Genomic DNA, 17,326 nt, shown 5'->3' with positions numbered 1-17,326 from the left:
ACAGTAGTAAACAAGAGAATATAAGTACTTAATAACGACCATATTGAGTACAGTGGTACTATAGCAGTGCTCCTTTAGTACTACATTAGTTACAGTTTGTACTACCTATAATGGGACTGCATTAGTATTAAATAAATACTTAACACATAAGTATGAAATGAGTTATATTGTATCTACTGCAAAAGCACTATATAAATTACAGCCATAAATTACACAGTAATTTGAGGGAATAAGGTGATGGAATTTCTGGGTGTTTGTAAGGTAATAAACACTTTTGTAAATGTGTGTGTTCGTGTCCAGGTCTACAACAGATCCTATCACCGGAGCAGTGAAGAACACCAAGTATCACCAGCTTTAGTGAGTCTAAATCCTTTTAATTCATGTTGATCTAGAAACTATGGATTATCTATTTGGAACGCCGAACTTGATTCATCCAAAATTGGCCCCCTTACTTCTGAGAGTGGGGAGGATTGAGAAAGCTGCAGAGCTGTGAAATAGATTTTTGTATTCCTTGCAGTTACATAATGTGATTGGGATTCTGCAGGCCTCGGAGTCAGATTCTAAAACCGAGAAAATTTAATTTCTATCAGATTCTCTGGGCACCAGGGGACTGCAGGAAAGATCCTACTGTGAAAAAGATTGGGCCGCAGTGTTCTGTCTCCCTCCCCCTTTAAGAGCAGTCCTTGAATGATCCCTCTGTATTAGATGGGGAAGTATGTGTATGGGGGGTGAGTGTGTCAGGGGAGGGGGGGTTGGCGATGAAAGGGGTGATAGCAGAGGAAATGTTGTCGAAGCCTGGCCTACTTAAAGTCAGTACTGCGGTAGAGGAACTAGGACTCGTCGTGTGTGTTCAAATTGTGCGTGTGTGGGTGTAAGTGCGTTTGTGTGTGTGCATATGTATGAGTCTGTTTCTCTCTCCGTCTCCCCACAGTGACCTCCTGGGGCTGGTCACTTATCTGGACTGGGTGATGATCGTGGTGACCATCTGCTCCTGCATCTCCATGATGTTTGAGTCTCCCTTCACCAGGGTCATGCACGTGCCCACCTTGCAGGTGACTCGAACGCGACGAGAACAGCACGGCAGGAAAACACTGGATAGAACGACTCTAAGGCCCATGCTGTATTCGTTTATCTGTGTAGGTAGAGGTATGTGTGTGTAGGGAGTGTGTTTGTGATGGACTCACGACGTCTGTTTCAGATCGGAGAGTATGTGTTTGTGATCTTCATGAGCATCGAGCTGAACCTAAAGATCATGGCTGATGGCCTGTTCTTCACCCCAACCGCCGTCATCAGGGACTTCGGAGGAGTCATGGACATCTTCATTTATCTGGTAAGATCACACCATGGTCCGCTCTACCTGTAGTACTGTAGTCGATGTTCCCCACTGTGGTCTGCTCTATCTACCTGGTGAGATATTCCTCCCGCTGGAGAAAGAGAGTGTCTTCTGATCGTACATATGTATGGTTATCGTAAACCCATTTCTGTAAAAAAAAAAAAAAGGAGAAGTCTGTCTCAACTTCTGGCGATTGTTTTTTAATGACCTTAAACAACTTTTCGACTTGAATTCTTCAGAATCATAATCATCTTCATTTCCATGCTTTATTCATCGCTGGTTGTTTTTTCAGGCCGCTATTGAAAACAACTCTTGTTTTGCTCATCATGTGCCATGGGGATTATTTTATGGGCTGGAATGTGTTATCGCATTGAAAACAGAAAGACGCACAAAAAAAAAAAATCCAAGTCACATCTAGTCACCTCTGTCTGTTAAACAGCGATAAGAACGGTGTCATTTCTGTTCTTTTCTTTTGCCCCTCCTGTCACCTCTAGCTGGGCCTGATTTTCCTCTGCTGGCTGCCCAACAACATTCCCCCAGAGTCAGGTGCCCAGCTGCTGATGATGCTACGCTGTCTGCGGCCCCTCCGCATCTTCAAACTGGTCCCGCAGATGAGAAAGGTGGTCCGGGAAGTCATCAAGGGCTTCAAGGAGATCTTCCTGGTCAGTGGTGCAACATAAACACATGCACAAGCACACCCCCACACGCAGTCTCTCTCAGACTCACACAAACGCGGTATGAAAAAATCGGGATGTTCGAAACGAGCAGCCTCTTGATGTGACTAGAGTGGTTTTCTGTGATAGATCCGTGTTCCCAGTAGTGTTGCAACAACCCCCCCGCCCTCCCCCCTCCCCTGCCAGATGAAAGAGCAGTGCAGTATGTGCTGACTGAGTGTGGAGCTCTGCCAGGTTTCCCTGACACCCTAAGCTGCCAGCCTCCTGGCTGCCCCCAGCGCTCTGCTCATCGCTCTGGGAAAGCCCTGTCTGACTCCCATCTCATCCATTTGATCTCTCTCTCCTACACGCACGCACGCACGCTCGCACACACACACACACACTCTGTTTTCTATATTTATCCCTTTGTCTATTTCTTTCCTTCTCCCCTTCTCTCTCTCTCTCTCTCTCTCTCTCTCTCTCTCTCTCTCTCTCTCTCTCTCTCTCTCTCTCTCTCTCTCTCTCTTTCTCTCTCTCTCTGTCTCTGTCTCTCTCTGTCTCTGTCTCTCTCGCTCTCTCTCTCTCTCTCTCTTGCTCTCTACCTCTGACACACACACACACACAGGTCTCCATCCTGCTCCTCACACTGATGCTGGTGTTTGCGAGCTTTGGGGTGCAGCTCTTCGCCGGAAAACTCGCCAAGTGTAACGACCCACACATCAGTAAACGGGTATGGAATCTCCGTTCCCTTCTTGTAGAGCTTATGTCCCTAGAATTAAAATGAGGAGCAGGGATTTTCTTCTGCCGAGTCAGCAGGAACCCCAGTATCAACCAGTCATCTAAATTAGCCAAACGTTTTGTTGCAGTGACATAACTAAGCTGTGTGATTTGGTTAACAGGAGGACTGCCATGGAATCTTCCGGATCAATGTGAGCGTGTCAAAAAACCTCAACCTCAAGCTGAAACCAGGGGAGAAGAAGCCAGGCTTCTGGGTGCCCAGAGTCTGGTGGGTCCACACACACACACACACACACACACCGACCTAACAGTCCACTCACCACTGCACAGGCTGTGTGAACATATTCAGAGACACGTCAGATATCTGCTCTTATGCTAGTTCGTCTGAACTTTCCTTTTTGATTCCTGCCTCAGGGCCAACCCTCGCAACTTTAACTTTGACAACGTTGGCAATGCCATGCTGGCACTATTCGAAGTGCTGTCACTCAAAGGCTGGGTGGAAGTCAGAGACGTCATTATTCATCGTGTTGGATCGGTATACACCCTTTTACTTTCAAAAACCACAATAGGTACCGAAGTGCTCTACATGGAGTTATAGAAAATAATTTCTATCCATCTATCCATCCTGACGCGTCTCTGCTCCCACAGATCCACGGTATCTACATTCATGTGTTCGTGTTCCTGGGCTGTATGATTGGCCTGACTCTGTTTGTGGGAGTGGTCATCGCCAACTTCAATGAGAACAAGGTGAGAAGGTCTCCATTCTCTCGCCCGTCATTTGCTGTGTTTTCTCCTGACAGGCGACTTCGACGAAAGGCCGTCTCGGTACTAGACCGGGCTTTTGTGGAGGGAAAAACGTTCCCTGTTCTTCGAGCTTAGTGTCTAGCTGAGTCTACAAACCTCCTTCCCTCGTCTCCCTCTTCTCCCTGTCCAGGGTACAGCTCTACTGACTGTGGACCAAAGGAGGTGGGAAGATCTCAAGAGTCGTCTGAAGATAGCCCAGCCCCTCCACCTGCCCCCACGCCCAGGTTAGTCTGCGTGGACAGTGTGCTGTGCAATGTGACCACGTTTGAAGTTAGAGGGTGGAGGGGGCTGGTGGAAAGAGGGCAGGGGGGAGGTGGACGTGGGCCTGGGGAAGGTGGAAGGAGGCCCGGGGGAAGTGGAGGGGGTCTCGGGGAGGTGGAGGGGGCCTGGGGGAGGTAGAAAAAGGCCTGGGGGAGGTGGATGGGGCCGTGGGGAAGGTGGAAGGAGGCCCGGGGGAAGTGGAGGGGGTCTTGGGGAGGTGGAGGGGGCCTGGGGGAGGTAGAAAGAGGCCTGGGGGAAGTGGAGGGGGTCTCAGGGAGGTGGAGGGGGCCTGGGGGAGGTAGAAAGAGGCCTGGGGGAAGTGGAGGGGGTCTCGGGGAGGTGGAGGGGGCCTGGGGGAGGTAGAAAGAGGCCTGGGGGAGGTGGATGGGGCCGTGGGGAAGGTGGAAGGAGGCCTGGGGGAAGTGGAGGGGGTCTCGGGGAGGTGGAGGGGGCCTGGGGGAGGTAGAAAGAGGCCTGGGGGAGGTGGATGGGGCCGTGGGGAAGGTGGAAGGAGGCCTGGGGGAAGTGGAGGGGGTCTCGGGGAGGTGGAGGGGGCCTGGGGGAGGTAGAAAGAGGCCTGGGGCAGGTGGATGGGGCCGTGGGGAGGAGAGGGAGGTGGTTGTATGCGTGTGTGTGTGTGGGGGGGTGTTGCAGGCTTCGATGTAGCCAGTTAACTCAGTCGGTCCCACGGCTAACAGGAAATCGATGGAGCAGGCTTAGTCAGCAACTCGTCGGCTAGCAGGCGTATTAATCTGACTCTGATCCACATCCAACACCCCCTGGCTGCCTGGCTCCACGCGCTGATACAGATTCACCTTCTTTCTCTCTCTGTCTCTATCTCTCTATCCCTCTCTCTCTCTCTCTCTGTCTGTCTCTCTTTCTCTGTCCTCTCCCTCTCTCGGTCTCCGTCTCTCTGTCTCTCTCTCTCTCTCTCTCTCTCTCTCTCTCTCTCTCTCTCTCTGCCTGTCTCTCTCTGTCTCTCTTTCTCTGTCCTCTCCCTCTGTCTGTCTCTCTTTCTCTGTCCTCTCCCCCTCTGTCTGTGTCTGTCTCTCTGTCTCTGTTCCTGTCTCTCTCTGTCTCTTTCTCTCTGTCTCTCTCTCTCTCTGTCTGTCTCCGTATCTGTCTCTCTCTCTCTCTCTGCCTGTCTCTCTCCGTCTCTCTTTCTCTGTCCTCTCCCCCTCTGTCTGTGTCTGTCTCTCTGTCTCTGTTCCTGTCTCTCTCTGTCTCTTTCTCTCTGTCTCTCTCTCTCTCTGTCTGTCTCCGTATCTGTCTCTCTCTCTCTCTCTCTCTCTCTCTCTCTCTCTCTCTCTCTGCCTGTCTCTCTCCGTCTCTCTTTCTCTGTCCTCTCTCTGTCTCTGTTCCTGTCTCTGTCCTGTCAGATGGCTGACCAGTTAGAGAATCGGGCTATTAATCAGAAGGTTGTCGGTTCGATTCCTGGCTGTGCAAAATGATGTTATGTCATCAATGATTTGATGTTGATATTTGACTCGGGTTGGATTGTTTAACTGGACATTTTGGTTATTTTCTGAGAATAGCTTGGGTGGACTGGACGGGAAAAGACTGGACTGGGCGGGGCTGGGTCAGGTTGAGCTAAGAATTCTGCTTGGAATGGGTGAGGTCAGGGTGAAATGGGCCTGTGGTATTGAGAGTCATGTATTACATACAGATGGTGGGACATCTCTGTAGACTCCTCTTTCATGAGACCCGTCATATTCATGTCTGATTACCAATCGATATTATCACTAATCACTGTCTGGAGATGTTGACCAGGGTGTGTGAGGAGAGGAGGCACCTCATCTCAGATAAACAGCCATTGGCAAGCCATGGTCCACTCTCCCTGACAAATATACTGACCAGTCCTCCCAGCTTTATAGAGCAGATAAACACATGCCATTAAACTGTCTGGACTCTCTGTGTAAAACCTCCTCTTCCTCCTCTCATTCCTCCTCCTACTCATTTCCCTGTGCTCTCCACCATAGCAGACCCCTGCTTTCACCTGCCCTCCTGATCATTTGTCAGTCTTAATCCCCCCCCCCCCAAGTTTGACTGACAGCATTGCAGATTACTGTGGAATGCCTGTGCAGTAGCGTAGCTCTCCAAACCACAGCTCAGCAGCAACAGGCTACAGGGTCTGTATGGCTTTGCTGCGTCAAAAAGTGTATTCCAGACGATGTGGTGTGGGACCTGATGATACCCGTCCTCTCCGCGTTGGTTTAGTCTCTTGTCTTCTCCTCGCCCTCACAGAGACTGGCGGTTTCAGAGCCAAGATGTATGACATCACCCAGCACCCCTTCTTCAAGCGAGGCATCGCTGTGCTGGTGCTGGCGCAGTCTGTTCTGCTGTCTGTCAAGGTAAGGCTCTTGTGCTCTCAGAAACCTCTTCCACTGAACCTTTGTGTCAAGGGTGGGGTGTTCAGGCGTGTGTGTGTGTACGTGTGTGTGTGTTTTACAGTGGGACGTGGATCATCAAGTGACCGTTCCCCTGGCCACCATGTCTGTAGTCTTCAACTTCATCTTTGTGCTGGAGGTAGGTGTGTGGAGGTCGGTCTATAAAAGGAGGTAGGTCTATAAAAGGATGTAGGTCTATATAAGGAGGTAGGTCTAAGTATGGAGGTATTTCTATATAAGGAGTTAGGTCTAAGTATGGAGGTAGGTCTACATAAGGAGGTAGGTCTATATAAGGAGGTAGGTCTAAGTATGGAGGTAGGTCTATATAAGAAGGTAGGTCTATATAAGGAGGTAGGTCTATATAAGGAGGTAGGTCTATATAAGGAGGTAGGTCTAAGTATGGAGGTAGGTCTAAGTATGGAGGTAGGTCTATATAAGGAGGCTAGGTATACATAATTAGGTAGGTCTATGTATGGAGGGAGGTTACAGTCATGTGCTTGAAAGAATGAAAGGTAGTCTCTCTGGCTGAGCACAGCCTGACATCATTGGTCCTCTGATGACTGTTGTTGTGGTGGTGGTAACCTAGGTGACAATGAAGCTAATCGCCATGTCGCCAGCCGGGTACTGGCAGAGCAGACGCAACCGCTACGACCTGCTGGTGACATCACTGGGGGTCATATGGATAGTCCTCCACTTTGCACTATTGGTGAGTCCACACATACACACACCCCACACACACACGTACACACTTCGACAAATAAAACACACAGCACACAACTTGAACGGGATGTGTCATGTGTGTGTGCAGAATGACTACACCTACATGATGGGCACGTGTGTGATCGTGTTCCGGTTCTTCACCATCTGTGGAAAGCATGTGAGTAGGCTGCTGCCAACACACCCACCAACCACAACCAGGATGCCCTCCTGAAAACGGACAGATCATTGACCATCCGTCGCTCTCTTGGTTTGTGTGCGCGTGTGTATGCGTGGGGTGTGTGTATGCATACGTGTGTGTGTGTGGGTGTATTTCTGTGCATGAATGTTTGTGTGTGCATATTTCTGTGTGTGTGTGCGCGTGTGTGTGTGTGTCTCCAGGTGACTCTGAAGATGTTGCTGCTGACCGTGGTGGTGAGCATGTATAAGAGCTTCTTCATCATCGTAGGGATGTTCCTCCTCCTCCTCTGCTATGCCTTCGCTGGCGTGGTCCTCTTCGGCACCGTCAAGTATGGCGAGAACATCAACAGGTCAGCATGCTCATTTCATGCTTTCTCCATGTTGAAGCTCCAAAACAAAGAATCCAAAGAATATGTGTGTGCATGCATGTGTTTCAATGTTTGGATGTGTGTGTGTGTGTCTGTGCGTGTTTCTTGACGATGCGTGTCCTTATGTGTGTGTGTTATGTTGTGTGTGTCCTCAGGCATGCCAACTTCTCCACGGCGGGCAAGGCCATCACGGTTCTGTTCCGCATCGTCACCGGGGAGGACTGGAACAAGATCATGCATGACTGCATGGTAGGACACACACAGACAGACACACACACACACACACACTTACACAGACACATCAGCCAGATAACAAGAATTGAAAGCAGGGCTGGACTGGGACAAAAAAATGGCCCTGGCATTTTTGCTCAGACCGGCCCACCGCAATCGGTTGGTCGGTCAGACACCTGCTCCTCTGCCTGACAGGTGCCATGGCCAATCACCTCTCCTCCATGTTCTATGTTCACCTGTTTTTTGCAAAATGTCAGGTACTGTAGGCTTTGAAACTGAAGCTACAGCACTAAACAAGTCGGTTACTTTTCCACATGTTGAGGCATCAACCTCTAAACTTCTCTGCACCCCCCTTGCCCTTGCGCTTTTGTTTCTCCATCCTAATCCACAGGTTTTTGGCTCTGAGCCACTGCATCTGACACAAGAAACAGAGGGGGAGGGGTGGAGCCTGTTAAGAGATGTGATTGGGCCAGCCCAGTGTCAGTCTGGAAAATGAACCAATGGATCGCTGTCCCTGCGTTATGGGCCTGTCGTTGGCCAATTTTAAGTTTATAAAAACCAAATATATAAAAAAAAAAAAGATTTCTATATATATTCAATATCATATTAGACCAAGTGCGTCGGCCCACCGGGCATTTGCCTGATATGCCAGATTACCAATCCAGGCCTGATTGAAAGTGTACCATACTCTGGGCTTTCTTCCGAACCGTATCTGTGTTGTGTACTTGCTCATAGAAACATACACTCAAAGGTCTGCTTACGTAAGCATCTGCTCTGGCGCTGGCTGTGTGAGAGTTCCATCTGCGTGCTATCCCTCAGAGGGGAGGCCCGGTGTTTGAGAGGGAGGCCCCAGGTGTTGGGTACTGAGTGTGTTTGGGTTTCCCCCCACGCCCCTCCCCAGGTGCAGCCCCCCTTCTGCACCCCAGACAAGCACCGCTACTGGGAGACAGACTGTGGAAACTACGCGGGAGCTCTGATCTACTTCTGCTCATTCTACGTCATCATAGCATATATCATGCTCAACCTTCTCGTGGGTAAGTGTGTGTGTGTAGAATGTAGCGTGTAGGGTTGTGTGTGTGTGCGCGTGCGCACGCGTGTGAGGTACAATCCCTCAACCGAAAGACACAGGGTCGAGCTTTTGCGTGTCATTAGCTCCTAAAGCACAATCAGCCCTATCGTGTCTCAGACAATGTTATCACTGCTCATAAAACTCTCAGCCATGCAGAAACGATGGTCTCACCTCCACAGAGAGAGAGAGAGAGAGAGAGAGAGAGAGAGGGGGGGGGGGGGGGGGAATAGAGGGGGAGAGAGGGAAAGAGGTAATGACACATAAAGGAAGGGGGTGGGGGTGGACACGGGCCATATCAAACCATTACCAGGGGAGCTCTATGGAAGGGACCCAGTCTTATCTCCCTGTTCATCTCTGTAGATCTGACTGAGCTGAAAACCCGCTGGCTTTATGGAGTGTGTGTTTTGGTAGAGACGGCAAGCTATCTGACAACGGGACCAGTGAGGGAATACACTCCCATTGACCCGCAATGCAGTCCCCCGCACATAGATTATCAATGTTAGTTGTCTTTTATGTACGTTTGCCCAAGTCTTTTGCTACACTGCCAGTTAGGATAGGGTTTAAAATGATAAAACAATATTTCTAGTCACCCTTAATGCAAGGTAGATACAAGGCAGAAGTAGTAACTGGGGAGACTGTTACTGTCAGGGGGAGTGCACAGGATGGACCCAAATGCAAGGGGACAGAGGCAGGATCAAAGAGAACAAAGAATCCTCAAAACAGGAACACGGCAGGAATACTCACATGACTCGAACAACGCTGCAACAAGGACTGACAAAGGGAGCAAACCTATACACGTGGCAGGGTAATCACACATGGCCAACAGCTTGGTGACTAGAACGAGAGACTGGAGTGCAGGGAGCCAGGAGAAAGAGAGACAAGACCAGGACTGGAACACACACCCAGGGAGAAAACACTCGAGCAGGGAAAACCTGGAACTCAAACTCAACATTTACTTGGGCACAGCTGTGGCCAATTACTACAGCATACAGAACGAAACAAAAGATATGTCATGGATATACTGGGTTTTGGGTGTGATTAGGTGAGCTTCCCTGTAAGAACCAGTTTTATCTGCGTCTCTTGTCAGCCATCATCGTGGAGAACTTTTCTCTCTTCTACTCCACGGAGGAGGACCAGCTGCTGAGCTACAACGACCTGCGGCACTTCCAGATCATCTGGAACATGGTGGACGACAAGCGCGAGGTGAGGCCGGGGCCGCGGGGGGGGGGGGGGGGGGGGGGGGTAATAAAGAAGGGAGGAAGAAGAAGAACCGAATGAGAGGTGAAAAGGGGAGGAAGTAGGGATAGAAAAGGGGGAAGGGGATGGGAGAGCGAGTCCTAGTGTCTTGTCAGTCTGTCGTGACCGCGTCCCACCCCCCTCCCCTCCCCGCTGTGTCCAGGGGCTGATCCCCACGTCCAGGGTGAAGTTCCTGCTGCGCCTGCTGAGGGGCCGGCTGGAGGTGGACTTGGACAAGGACAAGCTGCTCTTCAAGCACATGTGCTACGAGATGGAGCGCCTGCACAACGGGGGGGACGTCACCTTCCACGACGTGCTCAGGTGACGCGCGCACACGCACACACACGCTGACGCCCACACACACACGCACCCATACACACTGAAACATAGATGGACACACGCACACATACTGATATGTATGCACACACGCTGCTACGCAGACACACACACTTATACACTTATACATAGGCATCAGTGTTTCCTCTAGGATTTCTTTTAGCAGCGACCCCCCCACCCCCCAGCCGAAACAAAGTTCTACAAAGAATACAAAACAACGAAAATCACCAGTTAATTTAATTAAAATTTGCAAGAACTATAGACTTATACAATAACAGGCTTAAATGAACTGACAACATAAGTTATACGACTTGCAGTTCTCAAGGACGCACACACGCAATCCCAACTGCGGTGTGAAGCTCCCTCCGTGCTATTCTCTGACATGCACTCTAACAATCACTGCTGATAGACGGCCTAAAAAATTTTAATCAACATAGAGGAAACACTGGGCATACATTAACACCACAAACACTGACATGTACACACACACACACACACACACACACACTAATACATAGTATACATAGTACACATACTTTAACACATAAGTAAACACATACTAAAACATAAGACACACACACAGTAATACATAGGAAAACACATTTGAACTTCCGAGTAGAAGTTAAAACTAAACTGTCCTCTGTCTGTCTGTGTGTGTCTGCATGTGTGTGTATGTGTATACATGTGTGTGTGTGTGCGTACATGTGTGTGTATGTATGTGTGTGTATGTGCGTGAGCGCGCGTGTGTGTGTATGGGCGTACGGCGTGTGTGTATGCAGCATGCTGTCGTACCGCTCGGTGGACATCAGGAAGTCCTTGCAGGTGGAGGAGCTGCTGGCGAGGGAGCAGCTGGAGTACACCATCGAGGAGGAGGTGGCCAAGCAGACCATACGCATGTGGCTCAAGAAGTGCCTCAAACGCATCCGCGCCGTAAGACGCACACACACATACAGTACACGCACAGACACATATATGAACACACAAATACACACATACAAAGACATACACACTCGCACACACACACATACACACACTTGCACCGAAAACTCTAGGGAAGCCGCAGCAAAGGGAGGAAGGCGACACTGTCTATCTCACATAGCTCCATCTCTCTCTATTTCTCTCCTCCTCTCATTTAGCCTATTTATCTCGCACAAAGCCGCCATTATTGGACGCACACTCACCACATCCTCTCGTGTGTGTGTGTGAGCGCGTGTGCATGTGTGTGTGTGTGTGCGTATGTACGTGTGTGTGTGTGTGTGTGCGCAGAAGCAGCAGCAGTCCTGCAGCATCATCCACAGTCTGCGGGAGAGCCAGCAGCAGGAGCTGAGCCGCTTCCTCAACCCCCCCAGCATAGAGACCACCCTGCCCAGCGAGGACAACACACACAGCCGGGACCACCCCTCACAGCCTGAGGTACACGCACACACGCACACACAAATGCTCACGTACACACACACACTCTCACACATAAGCTCACGCACATACACACACACACTCTCAAACATATGCTCACGCACATACACACACACACATACATACATATTCATACCCACACACACTCCTACACCCATACACACCCTCTCACATAAACACACACACACACGTACACACACTGCCAGGAACACCCCTCGCAGCCCGTGGTACAGCACGCACACACACTCGCACGACCTCTTACACACACACATGCACAACCAAGACAACCCATACCAGCCTGAGGCACAGCACAGACACACACACGTACACACACTCACACACACAACCAGGTTAATCTCTCCCAGCCTGAGGTACACGACAGACACACGCTCACATACACGCACACCCGGGACCACCAATCGCAGCACAAGGTACTGCACACACACACACAACCAAGACAACCCCTCGCAGAGGTACAGCACACACTCGCATCACTCAGAATCAGAATTCGGTTTATTCGCCATGTATGTTATACAAACACGGAATTTATGGTGGCAGGGAGGTGCAAACACTAAACATATACGAATCTTAAATTAAGTAAATGTACAGATGTTTAACTATTCCTAAGAACTAAACAATCTAAGAATAAAACAATTTAAATATAAAATAAAATATATATAAGAATAAGAATGAGCAGCATGAGTGGTCAACATAGTGCAATCAGATACTGGGTTAAATAATGAATGAATGTCAATGGGAGTCCTTGGCCTTGCTGAAGAGGCCAGTAGCAGATGGAAAGAAACTGTTCTTATGGCGTGAGGTTTTGGTCCTGATGGACCGCAGTCTTCTGCCGGAGGGGAGTAGCTAGAACAGGGAGTGGGAGGGGTCGGCCAAAATCTTCCTCGCTCGTCTCAGGGTCCTCGAGGTGTGCAGGTCCTCGAGGGTAGGGAGATTGCAGCCATCTCCACTGTCTTAAAAGCATTGAGCTCTAAGTTGTTCTGGCTGCACCAAGTCACCAGGTTGTCAGCTTCCCACCTGTAATCAGACTCGTCCCCGTCAGAGATGAGCCCAATGAGGGTGGTGTCGTCCGCAAACTTCAGAAGTTTGACAGACGGATGACTGGAGGTGCAACTGTTGGTGTACAGGGAGAAGAGCAGAGGGGAAAGGACGCAGCCCTGAGGAGATCCGGTTCTGATGGACCGGGAGTCAGAGACTTGTGTTCCCAGCTTAACGCACTGCTTCCTGTCAGACAGGAAGTCTGTGATCCACCTGCAGGTGGAGTCGGGCACGTTCAGCTGGGCGAGCTTGTCCTGAAGCAGGGCGGGGATGATGGTGTTGAAGGCAGAGCTGGAATCCACAAACAGTATCCTGGCGTAAGATCGTGGGGAGTCCAGGTGCTGTAGGGTGAAGTGGAGAGCCATGTTAACGGCGTCATCCACCAACCTGTTGGCTCTGTAGGCAAACTGCAGTGGGTCCAGGAAAGGGTCGGTGATGGATTTGAGGTGTGCCAGAACAAGGCGCTCAAAAGACTTCATAACCACAGAGGTCAGGGCGACGGGTCTGTAGTCATTGAGTCCTGTTGGCCTTGGCTTTTTGGGCACAGGGATGATGGTGGAGGACTTGAGACAGGCTGGCACATGGCTTGTCTCTAGGGAGGTGTTAAAGATGTTGGTAAACACCGGAGACAGCTGGTTAGCGCAGTGCTTGAGGGTGGCTGGAGAGACAGAGTCCGGCCCAGCTGCTTTGCGGGGGTTCTGCCTCTTGAAAAGTCTGTTAACTTCACTCTCGTGAATGGAGAGAGTCGTCACTGTAGAGGGGGGAGGGGGAGGCCTCTTGGGTGGGAGGGGGTAGATCAGGACAGTCCAATTGTCTTTCAAATCTACAGTAGAACTCGTTCAGGTCGTTGGCCAGACAGGAGTCGTTAGTGGAGTGGGGGGCTCTGGGCTTGTAGTTAGTAATCTGCCTGAGCCCTCTCCAGACAGAATCAGAGTCGTTAGCAGAGAACTGGCGCGTCAGTCTCTCTGAGTACAGTCGTTTAGCCTCTCTCACCGCCTTGCTAAACCTGTTCTTCGACTCCTTGAATCTGTCTCTATCCCCACTCCTAAATGCTTCCTCCTTCTCTGACCTCAACCTTCTGAGCTCTGCTGAGAACCAGGGCTTGTCGTTGTTGAAGTTCACCCTGGTGCGTGTTGGAATACAGCAGTCCTCACAGAAGCTGATGTATGATGTCACAGCCTCTGTGAGTTCATCCAGACTATTGGTAGCAGTCGTGAACATATCCCAGTCAGTACAGTCCAAGCATAGCCTCACTGGTCCCCTGTTTTGATGTCCTCACAACAGGTTTACAGAGCTTTAATTTCTGCCTGAATGCAGGAATCAGATGGACCATGGCATGGTCCGAGTCTCACACATACACACACACACAACCAGGTTAATAATTGGGTGTAATCAGTGTCAGCGCAGCTGCACACAGTACATTCACCGCGTACCTGATACGGGTGAATTACGTGTGGGCTACTCTGGCGAGTTGTGGAAAGCGAGGAATGAATACTACACCTTACAGTTTGATAGAAAATTGCATTGTGCATATAAACAGGCGTCATTTCTGCATATTACAGTTAATAAGCATACTTCGCATACTTTGTTCAGTGATGAACATCCTCATCACTAGAAGCGCAGAGCCATTCTTCTACACACTGATCACTCACTCTCAGAATGCCCCCCCCCCTCTCTCTCTGTGCAGCTGAGTGGACTACAGCAGCTGCTGAGCCCCACCCTGTCTGACAGGGGGGGCTACAGGCAGGACTCCTCCGAACTGGGGCGCCCCCAGAGGAAGCTGGGACAGTGGAGGCTTCCCGCAGGTCAGTACTGTTCAGACCGGCCAACTCGCCCACTCACTCCCCGACCGGCCAATCGACTCAACGACTGACCCGCTAACTGATTTTTCTATTTGTTTGAAGGTGTCGTACTGCTAGTCATTTATGTAAGTGTCATTCCGTGCACTGTTTTCCCAGGACGCACCAGCGTCAAGTCCATGGTGTGTAAGATGACCCCGGTTACCGACGAGGCCTCCTCTGGGTCAGAGGTCAAGAAGTGGTGGACGCGCCAGCTGACCGTAGAGAGCGACGAGAGCGGCGATGACCTCATTAACATTTAGCGGGTCTGCACTGCGGTGTGAACCTACAGCAAACATTGAAGGAAGGACCAAAACTGCTGCTCTCTATCTGAACCAACACAATCAGTCGAAGGACCAAAAAGTTACCTGGGGAGGAGATGTGCTTCTCTGCTGTTTTTTGGGGGATGTGTGTGTTTTTTTCGAGTGACAGACGTACTTTCTGTGAACCAAGAGACTGTGAAGGCTGAAATGTCTGACATCAGTTAGGTTACATGTTCACTTCCTGTCTGACTGTAGACTCCACGTTCACTTCCTGTCAAAATCCTTTAAGCCCCTACTCTGTTTCCTGTCTGACCCCTTGTAGACTCCACCTCCACTTCCTGTCTGACCCCTTTAGAGCCTTGCTGTGTTGTGGCTCCATGCAAAACTAGTGTATGCTGTTTTAGTCTCAGTCACTGTTGGGATTCTAAAGGAATGTTCTGGTAAGAAAATTGTGTCTCTTCAAAGAGCCATAGAAATTATTATATCAGATTTATAAAGAGTCATATTAACTAGATCAGATTTATAGATTCCAAGGAACTTACATCAAATGTATTTAAGACTTTCATCAGACCTAAAAAAAAAAAATTATATTACATTTTATAGTAAGGTGATGAAATAATATACTTAACTATTTATTAAAATTATACATATAAGTGATTGTATTCAAACAGCTGCTTACTGATTAATATCATTATTCATTTCTTAGCTGTATGTTCATGCGTTTGTACCCCTGTCATGTGTGTCAATGTTGATTGTGCCAAAATCCTTTGAAAGATTTTAAATGTTCTTTTGTAATTTGTACTCATGGTAATCTGTTTAGTCATTTATGCTCATTGTTGGGCGTGTGCATTCCTATCTAGTCACTTTACACCAAGATGGTGAATCCAGGTGTTTTTGCTTGGAACAAGCTTCAGTAGTTATCTCAAGGATAACGCCACCATCTCACTACAGCATTTTTACTATAATGGATTGAAAACTGGAGAAAAGTTGAATGTTCTGGCAACCTAACCAGAGCAAAGATGTTTCAAAGCTCCTGCACATTAGCCTATCGGCAATGAACAGTACCACGTCCACCCTGTTCATTGAAGTCCATAAAAATATTCTGTAGTGAGAGCTACCAGTAACTAGCAATTGCAAATAACGAAGAGTAGGAAGATGTTGGCTACATGGGCTGAGTCTATGAATCGATAGGGGACCGTGAATGTACCCTTATAGATGTATTCATGTGTAGGGTATAATATAATATAAATGAAATATAGTATATTTTGTAAAATATATAAATTCTTTTGGTTTATATGCACAGTGTTCAGTCAATTCTAATAAAGCTCTTACTAGAACCTATTGATAGACATTGTATTTATTGAGAGATACAGTACAGAATCAGTGTAAATCATGTATATACTATTGTGTATTGTAAATTTCACTTGCTTCATACTTCTTAACATGTTTTACCTGAGGTTATTCAAGACATTAGCAACACAGTGACTAACATCCAACAAAGTGAAACACTGTGAGCTAGTCAACCAGTTGGGGATGTTAGATTGATGACAGGTCAAGGGTGAGTCTGTAAGGGATGCAGTGTTTCTGCTGTCATAGGCATTATTATCATGCTGCATACACATTTGATTTCCAGGCTTTTGTTTTGGAGCCTAATCCGTTGTTGGTGACAGCAGTGACAAAAAGTAGGGTTGGTGTTGCACTACAGTGTTATGAAACAGAAGATCGGGTACAGCTTCAATGTCCACTCGTCTTGGTGATATCTCAGCAGAGGAACACACACTCAAAATTGGACACACTCCTACATACACTCACACTCATACACGTAGCGTACAGTCACACCAAAGGCTGTGTGTTCCTTTAGCTGCAGTGGTGCTAATACTTCAACCGTCAGAGGTTGGAAGAGGTCCAAATCTTGGTTTGAGAGGAAAACCAGGTCAGTTCTGCACAAATCAGATGGTGAATCTAGGCCTGTAATCTTATCATGTGTCTTTGATCTAACCAGCTCTGAATAGGAGGAACGAGATATAAGATGAGTAACTATGAAACAAATTGGGTTGACAGATGCTTTTTAACCGTTTTAAGCTGGCATCTGGAGTTTTAGCCTGGAGCCTGCGGGCGCGTCCATTCCTGCTTGGCTTTGTAGACACTGCCATCAGCTGCACAAAGGCGGTAATGCGTGCCATGTCTGTTAGAAACAACCAATCCTGAGGCATGTCTGCATGCTAATGGTTGATCTTTCTTCGGTTCTTCTGGCTATCATCTAACCTCTGCTGCATTGCCATGTTGTGTTTCAGTACTAAAGCTAATGGAACATCACAGTAATATTGATTGGACAGTAATGTTCGGTGATGTTGAATGCTGTAGGTGATGTTGAATGGAGTAATGTGATATTGAATAGGGTGATGCTCCGAAATGGAATGTGAGGTTCCGTGCATGTTCAAGT

The 17,326-nt window shown here is 48.8% G+C and overlaps 1 protein-coding gene across 3 annotated transcripts in view; it reads left to right on the top strand.

Moving 5' to 3' along the window:
* nalcn (sodium leak channel, non-selective) overlaps positions 1–15,706 on the top strand; it is an 81,766-nt gene extending 66,060 nt beyond the window's left edge. For 2 of the 3 annotated variants that reach the window (XM_067255083.1, XM_067255082.1), the window contains 22 exons: positions 301–357; positions 932–1,052; positions 1,199–1,330; positions 1,828–1,995; positions 2,612–2,716; positions 2,886–2,992; positions 3,139–3,259; positions 3,373–3,471; positions 3,659–3,752; positions 6,034–6,140; positions 6,241–6,315; positions 6,763–6,882; positions 6,985–7,053; positions 7,275–7,423; positions 7,597–7,690; positions 8,574–8,706; positions 9,829–9,944; positions 10,141–10,298; positions 11,093–11,243; positions 11,580–11,726; positions 14,470–14,596; positions 14,702–15,706. In XM_067255083.1, coding sequence (XP_067111184.1) covers positions 301–357; positions 932–1,052; positions 1,199–1,330; positions 1,828–1,995; positions 2,612–2,716; positions 2,886–2,992; positions 3,139–3,259; positions 3,373–3,471; positions 3,659–3,752; positions 6,034–6,140; positions 6,241–6,315; positions 6,763–6,882; positions 6,985–7,053; positions 7,275–7,423; positions 7,597–7,690; positions 8,574–8,706; positions 9,829–9,944; positions 10,141–10,298; positions 11,093–11,243; positions 11,580–11,726; positions 14,470–14,596; positions 14,702–14,883 — 2,632 coding nt within the window. In that variant the 3' untranslated portion in view covers positions 14,884–15,706. The remainder of the gene's footprint in view (positions 1–300; positions 358–931; positions 1,053–1,198; positions 1,331–1,827; positions 1,996–2,611; positions 2,717–2,885; positions 2,993–3,138; positions 3,260–3,372; positions 3,472–3,658; positions 3,753–6,033; positions 6,141–6,240; positions 6,316–6,762; positions 6,883–6,984; positions 7,054–7,274; positions 7,424–7,596; positions 7,691–8,573; positions 8,707–9,828; positions 9,945–10,140; positions 10,299–11,092; positions 11,244–11,579; positions 11,727–14,469; positions 14,597–14,701) is intronic. The other variant, XM_067255081.1, reaches the window with a different exon arrangement.
* Positions 15,707–17,326: the final 1,620 nt, after the last annotated feature.

Source organism: Osmerus mordax, chromosome 2 (genome assembly GCF_038355195.1).
Source record: "Osmerus mordax isolate fOsmMor3 chromosome 2, fOsmMor3.pri, whole genome shotgun sequence".
Lineage (NCBI taxonomy): Eukaryota > Metazoa > Chordata > Actinopteri > Osmeriformes > Osmeridae > Osmerus > Osmerus mordax.
Note: the sequence above shows the minus strand (reverse complement) of the source record. Positions and strands in the feature narration are given on the sequence as shown.